Raw genomic sequence first — 13,748 nt, 5'->3', positions numbered from 1 at the left:
CAAATGCTGGGCAAAGTGGCACACACCTTCATCCCAGCACTTGGGAGGCAGCAGGAGGCGGATCTCTGGTCTACATACTCCAGGAGGCTAGAGCTACATAGTGAGAGCCTGCTTTGAATGCCCCCAACAAAAAAGTCTCAGAAATCCAAAGACTTGGAGTTCTGGATACAAATTTAGCCAACTGGGAGCACTGTATCCAAGGTTTTAGGATGGTCATAGAGAAAACTTTTGCTGCTGAAAACATTATTTCAACTACTATGAATTTTCTTTCTTTCTTTCTTTCTTTCTTTCTTTCTTTTCTTTCTTTCCTTCCTTCCTTCCTTCCTTCCTCTTTTTTTCTTTTTCTTTTCTTTTTTGGAGACAGAGTTTTTCTGTGGCTTTGGATCCCTTAACATGGAACTAGATCTGTAGACCAGGCTGACTTCAAACTCACAGAGATCCGCCTGCCTCTGTCTCCCGAGTTCTGGGATTAAAGGCATGCGCCACCACCACGCAGACCTGTGAAAATTTTCAAGCTATTGAAAGGTGCTACCACCAGTTGTTTCTTTCTATTTAGTCAACATCTGGTTGAAAGCCATTTTTATTCACAATGGCAGGATGAAGTAGTCATTGTGTCCATTCATAACAATGTTCTAGTCCAGACCCATAGGGTAATGTTAGACATAAAGACCTCCAGGTCTCACATAGGGGTGGAAATTTAAACAGGCAACTTCTTCCCAGGTTTCAATAATTCCAATTAAAAAAGGAATAATGCTTACTCATAGATTTATTGTTACACTGAAATGAGCTCACTTAGATACACTCTCCGTGATTGTTACTGTTCTGAGTATGTGTGTATATATAGCCCAATGGGAGGGCTACCTTAGTACAGGGGTTTTATGTGATCTCCACTTGAATCTTTAAAGATTAGCGTGCAGTTGGGTGCCTCATAGGCATCTACATCCTGAACCAGAAATGCGCAGCGTGAGAGCAACAGGATGAGAGACAGGAAGGCAGAATGTCTGTGAGGAAACTCATATTACAGAAGGGAATTCTCCCATGGAATTAGTTAGGACTTGATCATTGGGCAGAATTCAGATTAGCCAGAAAGTGAAAATGGCAGCCAAAGAAAGATATAAGGCATGGTTTCTGTACATTTTTTTCTAAGGCTTTGTGAGTTGCATTACAGTTCGGAAAGACAGCCCCTGCCACTGCCACAGAGTCTCATGGGTCTGTGAGGTGGGGCAAATCTCAAGAGCACTGAGGCTCTCATAAATAGCACCTTTGCCCAAGCCGCACAATTTCTCGGTGACAAATATAGTACTGATGGCTGAGGCTTAGAATGTGCTGGGAATTTGGCTACTTGCATTTCATAAATTAATCAATCGTATCCTGTAGATGAAAGTTTCTGTCTCACCTGGTCCTACAGCCATTCAGTCCCAAGTAAACACACAGAAGCTTAAACATTTATTATCAACTGTTTGACCTATTGCTCGGGCTTATTATAAACTAGCTCTTACAACTTAAATTATCCCATAATTCTTTTCTATATTTAGCCATGTGGCTTGGTACCTTTTCTTACTAGGGCATTCTCATCTTGCTTTCCCTGTGTCTGGCTGGAGACTGCATCTCTGCCTTTTCTCTTCCTAGCATTCTCCTAGTCTGGTCACTCCACCTATACTTCCTGCCTGGCTACTGGCCAACCGGTGTTTTTGTTTTTTTAAACCAATATGAGTGACAAATCTTTACAGTGTATGAGAGTGTTAACTCACAACAAAATTCTCCCCATGGCTCTTCGAAGTCAGAACTCACAAGAAATGGGGAGGATGACCCTGGATTAAAGCTTACCCCCATTTCTTGTATTCTTAAAAAACCATAACAGTGGCCTTCAGAATCATCTTTGCTCGACTCTGTTCGTCTCCTGAAGCTCTGGGGAGAGGCCTAGTCTTGAGCTTTTAGCTGGAGTAAAGCTGCCTTGTGAGGAAACCCCAGTTCACCTTCTTATTCCTTCCTCTCCAGCTGTGTGCATTTTGCCTGTGAAGCCACGGACTGTCCAGTATTGACTGTGGAGAATGCTTCTCTCAACTGTTCCAGCAGTCACCGCTCCCATGGTGCCCAGTGCACTGTGAGATGTCAGACAGGTTATGTGCTGCAGATACAGCGGGATGATGAGTTGATCAAGAGCCAGGTTTGTGGATGCACACAGGAAAGCCCTTTTACAATCAGCAAAGCCTGGGGGGTATGGAATGGGTTCTCTGCTGAAGCCTCAGTACTGAAAATACTGCTGCCACAGAAAACAAGTGAATAAAAAAATGCTCTCTCTCCCTCTGATCTCTCTCCAGCTCTTTCTCATATATATATATATATATATATATATATATATATATATATATGCATGTGTATAAGCACACATATGCACAATTCATGTATGTAGATTTATCCCAATTAATGAATCAATGATGCAATCAACAAAAAATAAACCAATTGTGACTCTGCAAGAAGAGGGCTTCTGTCCAATAAATATTGTGGACAGCAAATATTAATACTGTTGTGTAGGTTACAGATCTAGGATACAGAATTAACATATTGGAAAGAGAGGCTGATCCTCAAAATTCCGCATGATGGAGTGAGATGGTTTAGGTAGATGGGGACTCTCAGTCTGCGTGTCTCTTCATTCATTCACTATCCCATTCATTCATTCATTGCAATATCTGAGTTCACCACTGTGCTAGGTCCTGGAGGAAAAAAAAGCCCTTAAGACTGAACTGTTTCTTAGTGACTAGCAGACAACATGGAGACAGAGAGGGACATATACGGTTTTAAAGAAATGTAGAGGCACTTAAGAAAGTGCCCTGAAAGAAGTAATATGACAACTGAGAGGTGGTTTTATGGGCATAGGTGTGTCTGAAGAAAACAAAAAAGGTGTGCTTTTGTACAGGCAGGGGAATATATGGGAACGTCTGTTAGTGTTGTAAGTGGCCACATCCGGGGGCTAGTGTTTCTAAAATCATTCAAGTCATGAGCCTACAGGGTCGAATTGAGTCCATTGATGCCAGGTCCTGCCAGTGTGGTTGGCAAGTTTGGAACTGTGGAGGCAGCAAGAAGCCACAGAAGGGCATGATATGATTAAACCCTGATAAACAAAGGCCTCATCTGCCTGCCCACATGGGTGTGGCATAGAGTGTAAGCAGTGAGACAGACAGCAGACGGACCCATGGGGATGGTAACGATGGGACCCTTGAAAGTTGGGATGTATCCTTCATGAAGTTATTGGAAACAGAGATAAGTGGCATGGCAAAGCTTACTTTAGCCTGACACTGCTTTGGGGATCTCAGGTCCGACAGGATGGAGTGGGATAAACTGGCGGCCCCGAGTTTTGAGGATCCCACAGCAATGTAGGTGCAGTTCCCCATGGTCCCCCCAGTAGACTGCATCCTCTTGCTGCTAGCACACAGGGGCACTTTCTTCATTGCTGGGAATGCCTATTCGTGTAGAGCTTCTGGGCTGGCTTGACTTGGACACCTACTTCCGTGTGTCAGACATGGCAGGTCTGAACTTCTATGGAAACAATTAGGTTGCCTTGGCAGTGATATACCCCTCTTCCTTTTGATGTGTACTTAAGAGAGGAAAATGTCCTTTGCTTTTAAAAAGCCCAAGTCAACATTTGGCACTCTCAACCCCCAGGGATTTGGCTGCCTCCTCCTTGAATGGAAGACTCTGGGCTGCCAATGACAGACCTTCTCTTGGCTCTGCAGCCTCACCTCACCCTTTTACCTACACAGCCCTGCCATTTCCTAGTTCAGTTGAAATCAGATAGACCTTTCAGAGTTCTTAAATTTGTTTTTGAATCAATTTTATTCTTGATTATTCAAGATTATTATTTTTTTTTCTGGAGCGCCTACATCTCATAATAGGCAGTAGCATATGATGCAATCTTTTGGTCCAGTCCATTCATTTTTGACTGGCAGAATTCAAGAAAGAGGACTTTCTCATGCAGAGACATCAGGTTTCCCACACCCAAAGGCACTCCCTAACTTAATACCAAGTACTTTAGCTACCTCTGTGTAAATCCCTTCAAGAGAAGATATCAGGACCAGCCCTTGGCGAGCTTCTATTGAACATGTGTTAGAGTATGCTCTGTAACAGAAATCACACCCTCTGAGGTCTCTGAATCTCCAGATTCTCATAAAAACGAATGTGATGATCTATCTGGAAGGCATTATAGATTATAGTTCTGAACATATTTGAGTTCAAGTCACATTTAGCTTTTCTCTTAGTAGGTAACGTGGGGCAGTCATATAATGTTTCTAGGCTTTCATTTCTGCATCATTAAATGAGGATTAAAATATCTAGTCCAAAAAGTTGTTGAGTTTTTAAAAATGAGTTCAACACTGAGAATAGGTTTTCTTATTGCTCGACAAGAGTCTGACCTGTCACCTGTGGAGAAGGGCATGTCCTCATATCCAAGGACCTGCCTGCTGTCCTTCATTGTATCTTTCTCTGCTTCTCAGGTAGGACCAAGCATCACAGTGACGTGTACAGAGGGCAAATGGAACAAGCACGTGGCATGTGAGCCAGTGGACTGTGGGGTCCCAGATCACCACCACGTCTATGCTGCCTCCTTCTCCTGCCCAGAGGGCACCACTTTTGGTAGAAGATGCTCCTTTCAGTGTCGCCACCCTGCGCAGTTGAAAGGTATTCCAATCTCTTTGTCCAAGCCTGGCCTTCATCACCTCTGAAAAACCTAGTGGCTGTTTCCAAACCTCCCTCTGAGTTTCAGATGCCAAGAGGTGCTCAAAGTTGTGTGGCTTCCTGGCTTCTTTTTACCATTTGTAGTCATGTAAACTGGCTTGCTATGCAGCCGGAAATTTAAAAATATAGAAATTGATGTGAGTATAAAATGGAAGTTAATACTCAAGATTTTGTAAATCTTTCAGAAAAAATGATGGGGGTAGGGCAGGGCAGTAAAGATAATTCTATTTATAATGGCTATATCTAGCTTGCTGTGTATGATTAAGAACCAGTAACCCTCATGAGGTATTATTATTAGTCTTTGAATTACCCAAAGGAAAATCCAAACAATTATTAGAATTTAACAAAATAACCCAAGGTTGCTATATTAGTGATGGCAACCACATTGTACCCCGGGTCTGTTTCTGCCCAATGTCAGTTCTGCTCTTTAGAAAGAGAGCCTGAGTCTGGAGAAAAGTAAGTGTGGCCAGTAAACACTCAGCATCTCCTCGACTAAGCAACAGGAATACGGTGGTGAAGAAGAGGGCATCTGGGAGGTTGAAGAAGAGGTCGCCCTTTAGAAATGGGGGAGAACCTGGTCTGGAGGCTCATAGTGAATTTCTGGAAATGCAAGCTTTAAAAAGAGGCCTCACAGCCCACCCAGAATACTGGAAATACTGAGGACTAAAGTATACCAAGGAAAGGAAGACCTTCCACAGAACTCAGTAGCAGCAATTTTGTCTGATTTCAGAGATAGAAGGGTTCTATATTTCTGTTGGTTTCTTAGAAGAAATGATTTTTCATTCTTAAATTCTAACAATAACTTGCTTGATCATACAGGCCTTTCTTCTAGTCCACTGTGCCACAAAGTGTGCCTGTCAACTGTGGGGACATTGTCACCATGTCCCTGAATAGTCTGAAGAGCAGATAAGCTATTGTGTGTGGCTGAGTTTTGGGTACTTGGATGATTGATGAGTATCATGAGTCTTACCAGTTTTTCAAGGGGACAGACATTGGCCCCCAAAACTTATATAAAATTGACTTTCAAAGCTTAGATGAACTTGTGCCCTTTGGAAGCAATGGCTATGGTCAGAAGCTCAGGAAATGACATGTACTAAAGCTTAAAATGCATTGTCTGGTGGATGAATGCTGTGAAGAAATACTATGGGAACGAAAGAGCCAGCTTTAATTGTAAACTGCTCCTCAAGCAAGACAGCAAGTGCATCTGGGCTATGGAAGCTAGTTCCTCCTTTTCTGTCAAAGAAGATTTGAATAAGAAGGGTGGAGACTTTTCATGTGAGCTACTGTAAAGATTAAGATCACAGAAAAGAGGGAAGGAAACCAGTGGAAACTGGCAGCTTTCCAGCTTCTAAGGCCAGTGGTTCTCAACCTTCCTAATGTTGTGACCGTTTAATATAGTCCCTCATATTGTTGCGACCCGAACCATATCATTGTTCTCGTTGCTACTTCATAACTGCAATTTTGCTACTGTTATGAACTGTAATGTAAATGTCCTTGCTTTCTCATGGTCTTAGGCAACCCCAAGGGTGTCATGGCCCACAGGTTGAAAACTAATGTTAGAATCTAAGCAATCCGAGCCAGATCCAAGGCTCTATCTGCCAATAGAATGCAGGATGTATTAATGACTAGAAAAGCATACCTTTCTTAATCAGAGGCTCCTGGGAAAAGAGGCAAATAAATTAGCATTGATTATTAAAGCTCTCAGCATGGCAAATCCTCAAGCAAATCTTTCTACCATTTTCACGTGCCTATGAATGAAGGAGGCAGACATTGCTATAGAAAGGTGGCTTCCGGAGAAGACTCATTTGGGCAGTTGTTGATTCTCATTTTGCCCATCTCTGGAGAATTCAGGGAAACATCTTGGCATTTTGCACAGGCCTGTGGGGGCCAGCAGCTAGTCCCTGTAACCTTGTTGTCAGCACCATTCTATACACATGTCCTTCGTCTGATTCCACGCAGACCTGCTGGCAGCAAGGACTGGATGATCGTCCCATTCCCTCTTTGAGCTTCTTGATGCTATCCCATTTTGCCTTCCTCAAAAAGTAATCAGCATAACTTTTCCTCCATTATTTTATTTCATTTGCCTTGTTTTCTTTCTTTACTTTTTATTTTATGTTTATTTAAACTATATATTTTTTAAAAATATTTATCTATTTATTTATTTATTTATTATGTATACAATATTCTGTCTGTGTGTATGCCTGAAGGCCAGAAGAGGGCACCAGACCTCATTACAGATGGTTGTGAGCCACCATGTGGTTGCTGGGAATTGAACTCAGGATCTTTAGAAGAGCAGGCATTGCTCTTAACCTCTGAGCCATCTCTCCAGTCCCCTTTATACTATATTTTAAGGGGGAAAAAAAGAAACCATAGAATCAGAAGTTCCAGGTTGGATCCAGCAAGACAGCTCACTGGATAACTTTCATATGATGACATCCATGCCCCCACACGTATACACATACAAATAAGCAATGATAAATAAATGACATGCAATAAGAAATTAAAAATAAGAAAGTCCAGATTCAACTGGCTTTGTTCTTTACCAGCTCTCTGACTTAGCTAATCAGTGTTGCTCCTGTGACCTGCCACAGTCTTACTTAAACAATAAGCTCAGGAGTGCTCACTGACAAAGAGCCATTAGAGACACAAACTGGCGTTCATAAGATACCTGCACTGGAGAAAGCGCTTGCTGGAGACTCCTTTTTCCCTCAACATCTCAACAGTCGGTGTCCCCTCCCCGACTGCTGTCGTCCTTGTCCTGTATAATCCATGTAGCTAGCAACTATGAAGTCATATTCTAACCTCTACAGTTCTCAGGCATGAGTATTTCTGTCTTCAGAAGAGCACACCCATCTAGGCACAATTCAGTAACTGCACCCTACAGAGTTTCACCAAACACAAGTGGCACCATCCCCTTTGTTCCTCTACCTCATGTGATTTATTTGCTCAAATATCCTGAAATATTGTTTTAATCCAAGCTTCCCTTCAAGATCTATGCAAAAGAACAAGAGAGTTAGAAGTGTTAAAATAAATTCTGCTAAGGTTTTCATTACTGTTATTGTTAGTGTTCCTCCAATAAACTCTGTAAGCAAAGGTCACGTTTATCAAACTGCAAGGCAGGGAAAGTGCTCTCAAATTCAGGAAGGACAACATTAAGATGAAGACCATGAATACTGAATTAATGACTTAAGTTCAATGCTTTCATTACCTAGCAAAGTCTATCTCACTCAAGCACAAAAGACAGGTCCATTTACTATTAACTAAGGAATACAGCTTCTAAAGGTAGCACATCCTCGTGCTACATACAGCATCTCCACATACACTCTGCTTTCTACTTCTAACTCTGGGACCTTTTCCATCTCAGATTTTCATGTGAGTTTATAAAACTCACTGAGATCACAAAGATACTTTATTCTGTGGGACACTCTCTGATTTCTTGAGTGTTGTAGTGAACATGAAGGGTGGCACGGTAACATAAAACCACCTTGTTTACCGGTGAAATAGTCTTCTTATGCCTGCCTTTGCCTCCCTCCATCTGTTTGTGCAGTAGCAAACAGTGCTCCAGATTCCTTTACTTCTCTCCGAAACAAGGATTCTCTGCCAATGATCCCGGAAAACGACTGCTTTCTAAGACATTCTTTTTCCTCTGTATTTACCATTTGGAAAGAAAAATGAGCTACCTTGGTAAAGATCTTCATGTGAGAGGAGAAGCTGGGAGGGGTAGTATCCCACTGTGTAGCTGATCCTTCATTCCTAGATGCTCCACTGACCCCATCAGTATTTCACTGAATGCAGCTTCGTAGGATTTCTTTGACCATGTTCATGGGTAGGAGCTCCAGTGTGGATGAGGAGTGTGATGGGTTGTTTGGGAATCCCAGTGGCCTAGAACTACTCATTAGAGGATTAGTTGTTTCTTTAGATACCTTTGCTAACATTTCACCTTCTTCCCAACTTTCTAAAGCTCCATACTTTCCTGACAGAAATTCCCATGCATTATTTTTGGTAAATCAGTCTAAAGTTCTTTGTGCCCACAATTCCTGCCCCACTGGGTTCTCTCCTATTTGTCTTTTCATTTTATCCCTTCTTTGGTAACTTCTGTGAGTGTCTATTCCTTACCAAGAACAATGAAAGTGAATATCTTTGTAATCCGAAGAGTCCTGGCTTTAGGCTATTGCAGATTTTGAAGACTTGCTTGTCCTTATTCTAGTCCAGCTAACTGAAATTTTATTCTCTGCAGAGTATGAGTGATCAATACCCTTTCACCTTAAAATGCTCACGTTTGCTAAGAACTCAGAAGTAACTTTTGCTTAGGATCAGGAAAGCTAAACCATCACGATCATAAATAAAGTCATGATGCTTCAGTCATGCATCAAGTGGAAACTGAGGGACTGCTATGTACTGGGCAGAGTACTGGGCTTTCGGAATAAAGAGTGAGCCCAATGCAGGTTCTAGTCTTAGGATGGTATCAGTGACCACACTATGTGGCCAACAGAGGAAAGAAGACAAAACCAAACCAAGCCAGACTGAAGGTCTGACACTCTACTTCCTGATTATATTCTATGACATTTCTGATGCTTAATTTTTTCATGGATGCACTATGATTCCAAAAATTTGGGGGAGACAATATGATGTTTGGATGCACATATAAACTGTGCCCTGATCAAATTAGGGTAACTGATCTACCTATTACTTTAAACATTTACTTGTGAGGTCATTCAAAATCTTCTCATTTTTTTTGAAATGTACAGCACAGAATGGTTAACCTCAGTCACTCTACTGTACCTTACAATCCTATTTTTTTCTTGAACGCATTCTCAATGGGACTTACCTGCTGAGTGATCTTTTAAGTAAGCTAATCACAGTGAACATCACTCTCCAGTCATGACTAAATGTTCACAGTTTCTTTCATACTTTCTAGAGAGGAAAATGTCCTTATACACATCTGGAGACAGACTAAGCCACATTTATTTTTCAGACTTTAAAAGAGCATACATATATACATGTAAGTATGTAACAATAATTAATGGGTAATAGGTCATTAATTTAAAAAAGAGTAAGGAAAGTTTATGTGATATTGTGGGGAGGAAAGGAGGGAGGTAAATGATGTTATTATATTATAACCTCAAAAACTAAAATAAATAATTTTAAAAAACATTAAAAGATGAACAGTGGCTCAGTTAAGAATACCTCCTGCCCTTGTAGATGATCCAGATTAGATTCCCAACATAGTGGTTAACAACCATCTGAAACTCTAGTTACAGAGGATCTAACACCCCCTTCTGACCTCTGTGGGTACTAGGCATACACATCATACAGATACATACTTGGAGGCAGAACACTCATACATACAAAATAAAACAAAAATCTAAAGAAATTAACAAGATGAACAAATGCAATTGCAGAGCACCACAACTCATGAGCCCTTGGTGTCTAATATACTCATTCTCACCCTCTGCTAGAAAGGCCAGCCTTCATTTTGTGACATAAGTCATGTTATCCAGAAACCATAGCTTGGAAGATATGAAGAGGGAAGACATGGTATTGGCAAGGCAATAAGAGTTTCTTCTAAAGCAGTCAGCAAGGGAAAAAATGAGAGCATATTCTCTAGTCTCTAGAGTAGAACATTTCTGAGTGGCCCAAACTCTAAATGGTCTATAGGTCCATGAACAATTAATGGTTGGGTGTTGATTCCAGCACACCTTGGTTTTCGTGCACGTGGGTAACACATGTTTGTGACCAGAAGTAAAAGCCTCAGTGTATTAACCATCCTTCTGAGTCTGTGGGCCATTGTCAAGGACAAAGAGTGTGTTTGCCAGAGTATATATGGCCGACTTCCTCAGCACCACTTGGTAGATGCAGGCAGTGGCCATAGCTAGGGACTGGAATCCCTGACCCCATGGATTCCTTTGTCTGGACCGGGTATGAGCTGGGTGTGAGGGGGGGAGACACATCCACGTTCCTGAAAGTAAGTTCTGCTCTCCTCTGTGTATTCTTTATCTCTGATTGTACTCTCTAGGTACTCTCTAGGTACTCTTTCCTATAATGTACAATTTTAGTTTGACCCTTTCCTATTTATTGAGGCTCTGCAATCCTTACATCATCTCACAACAAAGAAATATGCCTCTCTGTTTACAGTTTATAGCATTTGCAACACCGATAAAAGCACCAACACTTTAACTATGGATATTGCAACACCTTTGAGCAATTTGGAAAGGACACCACTCCTGTATCTTCTAAAGCTCCCATTCTTTTTTCTTTAATTTTTTACTTTCCTGAAACATTATTGATTTCTTTTTTTAATTTATTAGATTTTTTAAAAAAATACCAATCCAAGCTCCCACTACCTTCCTTCCTCCCATTCCCTCCACACACCCTCCCACCCCACCCTCATCCAATCCTCAGAGAGGGTAAGGCACATTGCTTTGAGGAAGGTCCAAGGCCCTCCCTACTATATCTAGGCTGAGCAAGGTATCCATTCAAAGAGAACCAGTTCCCAAAAAGCCAATACAAGCAGTGGGGATAAATCCTGGTGCCACTGCCAGTGGCCCCTTTGTCTGCCCCAGCAATTCAATGGTCAGTCACATTCAGAGGGACTAGTTTGGTCCTATGCTTGTTCCTTTTCAGTCCTGCTGGAACTGGTGAGCTCCCATTAGCTCAGGTAAACTGTTTCAGTGGGTGAACCCATCATGGTCTTGACCTCTTTGCTCATATTCTCATTCCTTCCATTCTTAACTGGACTTTGGGAGCTCAGCCCAGTGCTCTGATGTGGGTCTCTGCCTCTGCCTCCATCAGTTGCTGGATGAAGGCTCTATGGTGATATTTAAGATAAGCATCAGTCTGATTACAGGGCAAGTCATGATCAGTCCCCCTCTCCTCTATTGCTTAGAGTCTTAGCCAGGGTCATCCTTGTGAATTCCTGGGAATTTCTCTAGAGTCAGGTTTCTGCTAACCCTATAATGGCTCCCTCAATCAAGATATCTCTTTCCTTGCTCTCGTCTCTGTCCTTCCTCCATCTTAGCTATCCCATTCCCTCGAGTTCTCCTGAACCCTCTTCTTCTCCTGTCCTCTTCCCCTTCTATCCTCCCTTTTCTTCCCACTCCCATGCTCCCAATTTTGTCAGGCAATCTTGTTTGTTTCCAGTTTCCAGGTGGATCTATATATATTTTTCTTTGGGTTCACCTTATTACTTAGCTTCTCCAGGATCATGAACTATAGGCTCAATGCCAAAGGACATTGCTAAAGCTCTCATTCTTATTGAACTGCAGATACATCTGGCATTCCCAAACAACTATCAACCCTAACCCCTAACCCCAAAACAATGCAGGGAAGTTTCCTTTCTCTGATTTTCTGGAAGTCTCTTGGCTTTGATGAAAACTCAGTGACTCACTTTTTACCCCTCTCTCTTTCCCTGGGATGTGAGAAATATCTGGCTGGTGGTACTATAGCTTATAAGTTAGCATTTTCTGTGGGGCTGTGCAAACATGTTTCATGTCATCTAGTTGAATCATGCTGACCAGGGGGTGAATCACAGGAAACTAACAATGAAAGGAGACACCGAAATGTGTACACAAAATTGTGAAGTAGTTCTGGTGTCTTTTTCTCTTTCTTCGTTTGATCTCAGGTAGTAGTTTCTATCACGTGTAAGAATACTAGTTAATTTTTATTTTACAAAAATTTGTCATGCCCCTTCATATAGCATTAGATTATGAGTAGTAGCATGTACACGTTATTTTTACAAAGATTTGTCATGCCCCTTCATATAACATTAGATTATGAGTAGTGGCATGTACACGTTATTTTTGTCTTGTTTTGTGCATTGCTGTGCCCCAGCATATAAAGTACTTGGCATGCCATAAGCATTGCCACTGTTAGTGGAACGGATGAAGGTGTCTTTGCATCTCACACAGGTCCTATCATCATCCAAGTGCAAGTTAACAGAGAGGGAGGAGGGAAGGGTGCAGGCTAATGGGCGAACAAGGCCTGTGATGGACACTTCTTTGAAGTGTTGCTATATTTAGCCTTCTGAGCACCGGAAAAGCAGGAAAAGTCACTTTTTCTACAGACACAAAAATTAAGGTAAGACCATCCTCAGTGCGAAATAAGAGTTTTGTTGAACACACAAACACAACCCTTTAATGTATAAACGACTGTATCCATAGCGAGACAAACCTGGTGAACCTTTTGCTATTGACAAGCTATTTTCTATTGTAAGAGCTTGATCAAGCTGCCCTCTCTTTTCCAAGTGGGAATTAGCATGCTAAGCACTGTGCATTTCCAAGCACTCTGTGCACAATAACTGCTCAATAAGCATCAATTTCCTTCCTAGTGCTCATGGGCTCCCTACCACACTTGAAATCTAGAGACTCCCATGTTCTTTGAGCACTGCTTGTCAGCACTGCTCAGCATTAACCAATCTGAGGGGATCAGTGGTGAAACACCCACTGCAGGTCCTCTTCCAGTGGTCTTGAGTTCAGGAAAGGCTGGACCCCCATAATACATGAACTGGCAATGAAAAGTCTAGCTTCTGGCTTTTACTTTTATCTGCACCAACCCCCATCAGGCAAGTATCCTGAAGGCAGTAAGTACTCTGTCAGAGCTGGATGATTCTCGGGGCAGAATGTGCTGCTCTTTCATCTTCTCTGGCAGAACTCCTCTGAGTGCTGGGGTCTGAAAAAAAGCAGAAAGAAAGAAAGAGGGAGGGGGAGAGAAGAGAGAACGAGAAAGAAAAGAAAGACTCCTAAAAACATGGTGTTGTCACTTTCAGGCTTGGGGAAGCCAGGATAGATACAAGACCCAGGCTCTGGATCACAAAGAGCACTGTTAGCATGGCTAACACCATTTAGGATGAGTACCACTGTCTTCAGCGAGGACACACATCTGCAGGGCAAGGGGATGATGGAAGGACCAGAAAGGGCTTTTTCCTGTGCAGCGTAAGAGGCACAAATGATTTGGATTTTAATACACAGGAGACATGGGCGGAGTCTAGCTTCCATGTCTGTTTGCTTGTAGCAACTGCC

General features: G+C 42.0%; 1 protein-coding gene across 1 annotated transcript in view; it reads left to right on the top strand.

Annotated features, from left to right (window-relative positions):
• Pappa (pappalysin 1) overlaps window positions 1–13,748 on the top strand; it is a 228,225-nt gene that overhangs the window by 174,977 nt on the left and 39,500 nt on the right. Inside the window, exons 14-15 of the mRNA XM_041632518.1 lie at window positions 1,999–2,167; window positions 4,491–4,674. Coding sequence (XP_041488452.1) covers window positions 1,999–2,167; window positions 4,491–4,674 — 353 coding nt within the window. The remainder of the gene's footprint in view (window positions 1–1,998; window positions 2,168–4,490; window positions 4,675–13,748) is intronic.

Source organism: Microtus oregoni, unplaced genomic scaffold (assembly GCF_018167655.1).
Source record: "Microtus oregoni isolate MIOR12 unplaced genomic scaffold, Mior012 000041F_ref0000270, whole genome shotgun sequence".
Classification (NCBI taxonomy): domain Eukaryota; kingdom Metazoa; phylum Chordata; class Mammalia; order Rodentia; family Cricetidae; genus Microtus; species Microtus oregoni.
The sequence above is the reverse complement of the archived record's forward strand: the minus strand, read 5'-3'. Positions and strand labels throughout refer to the sequence as shown.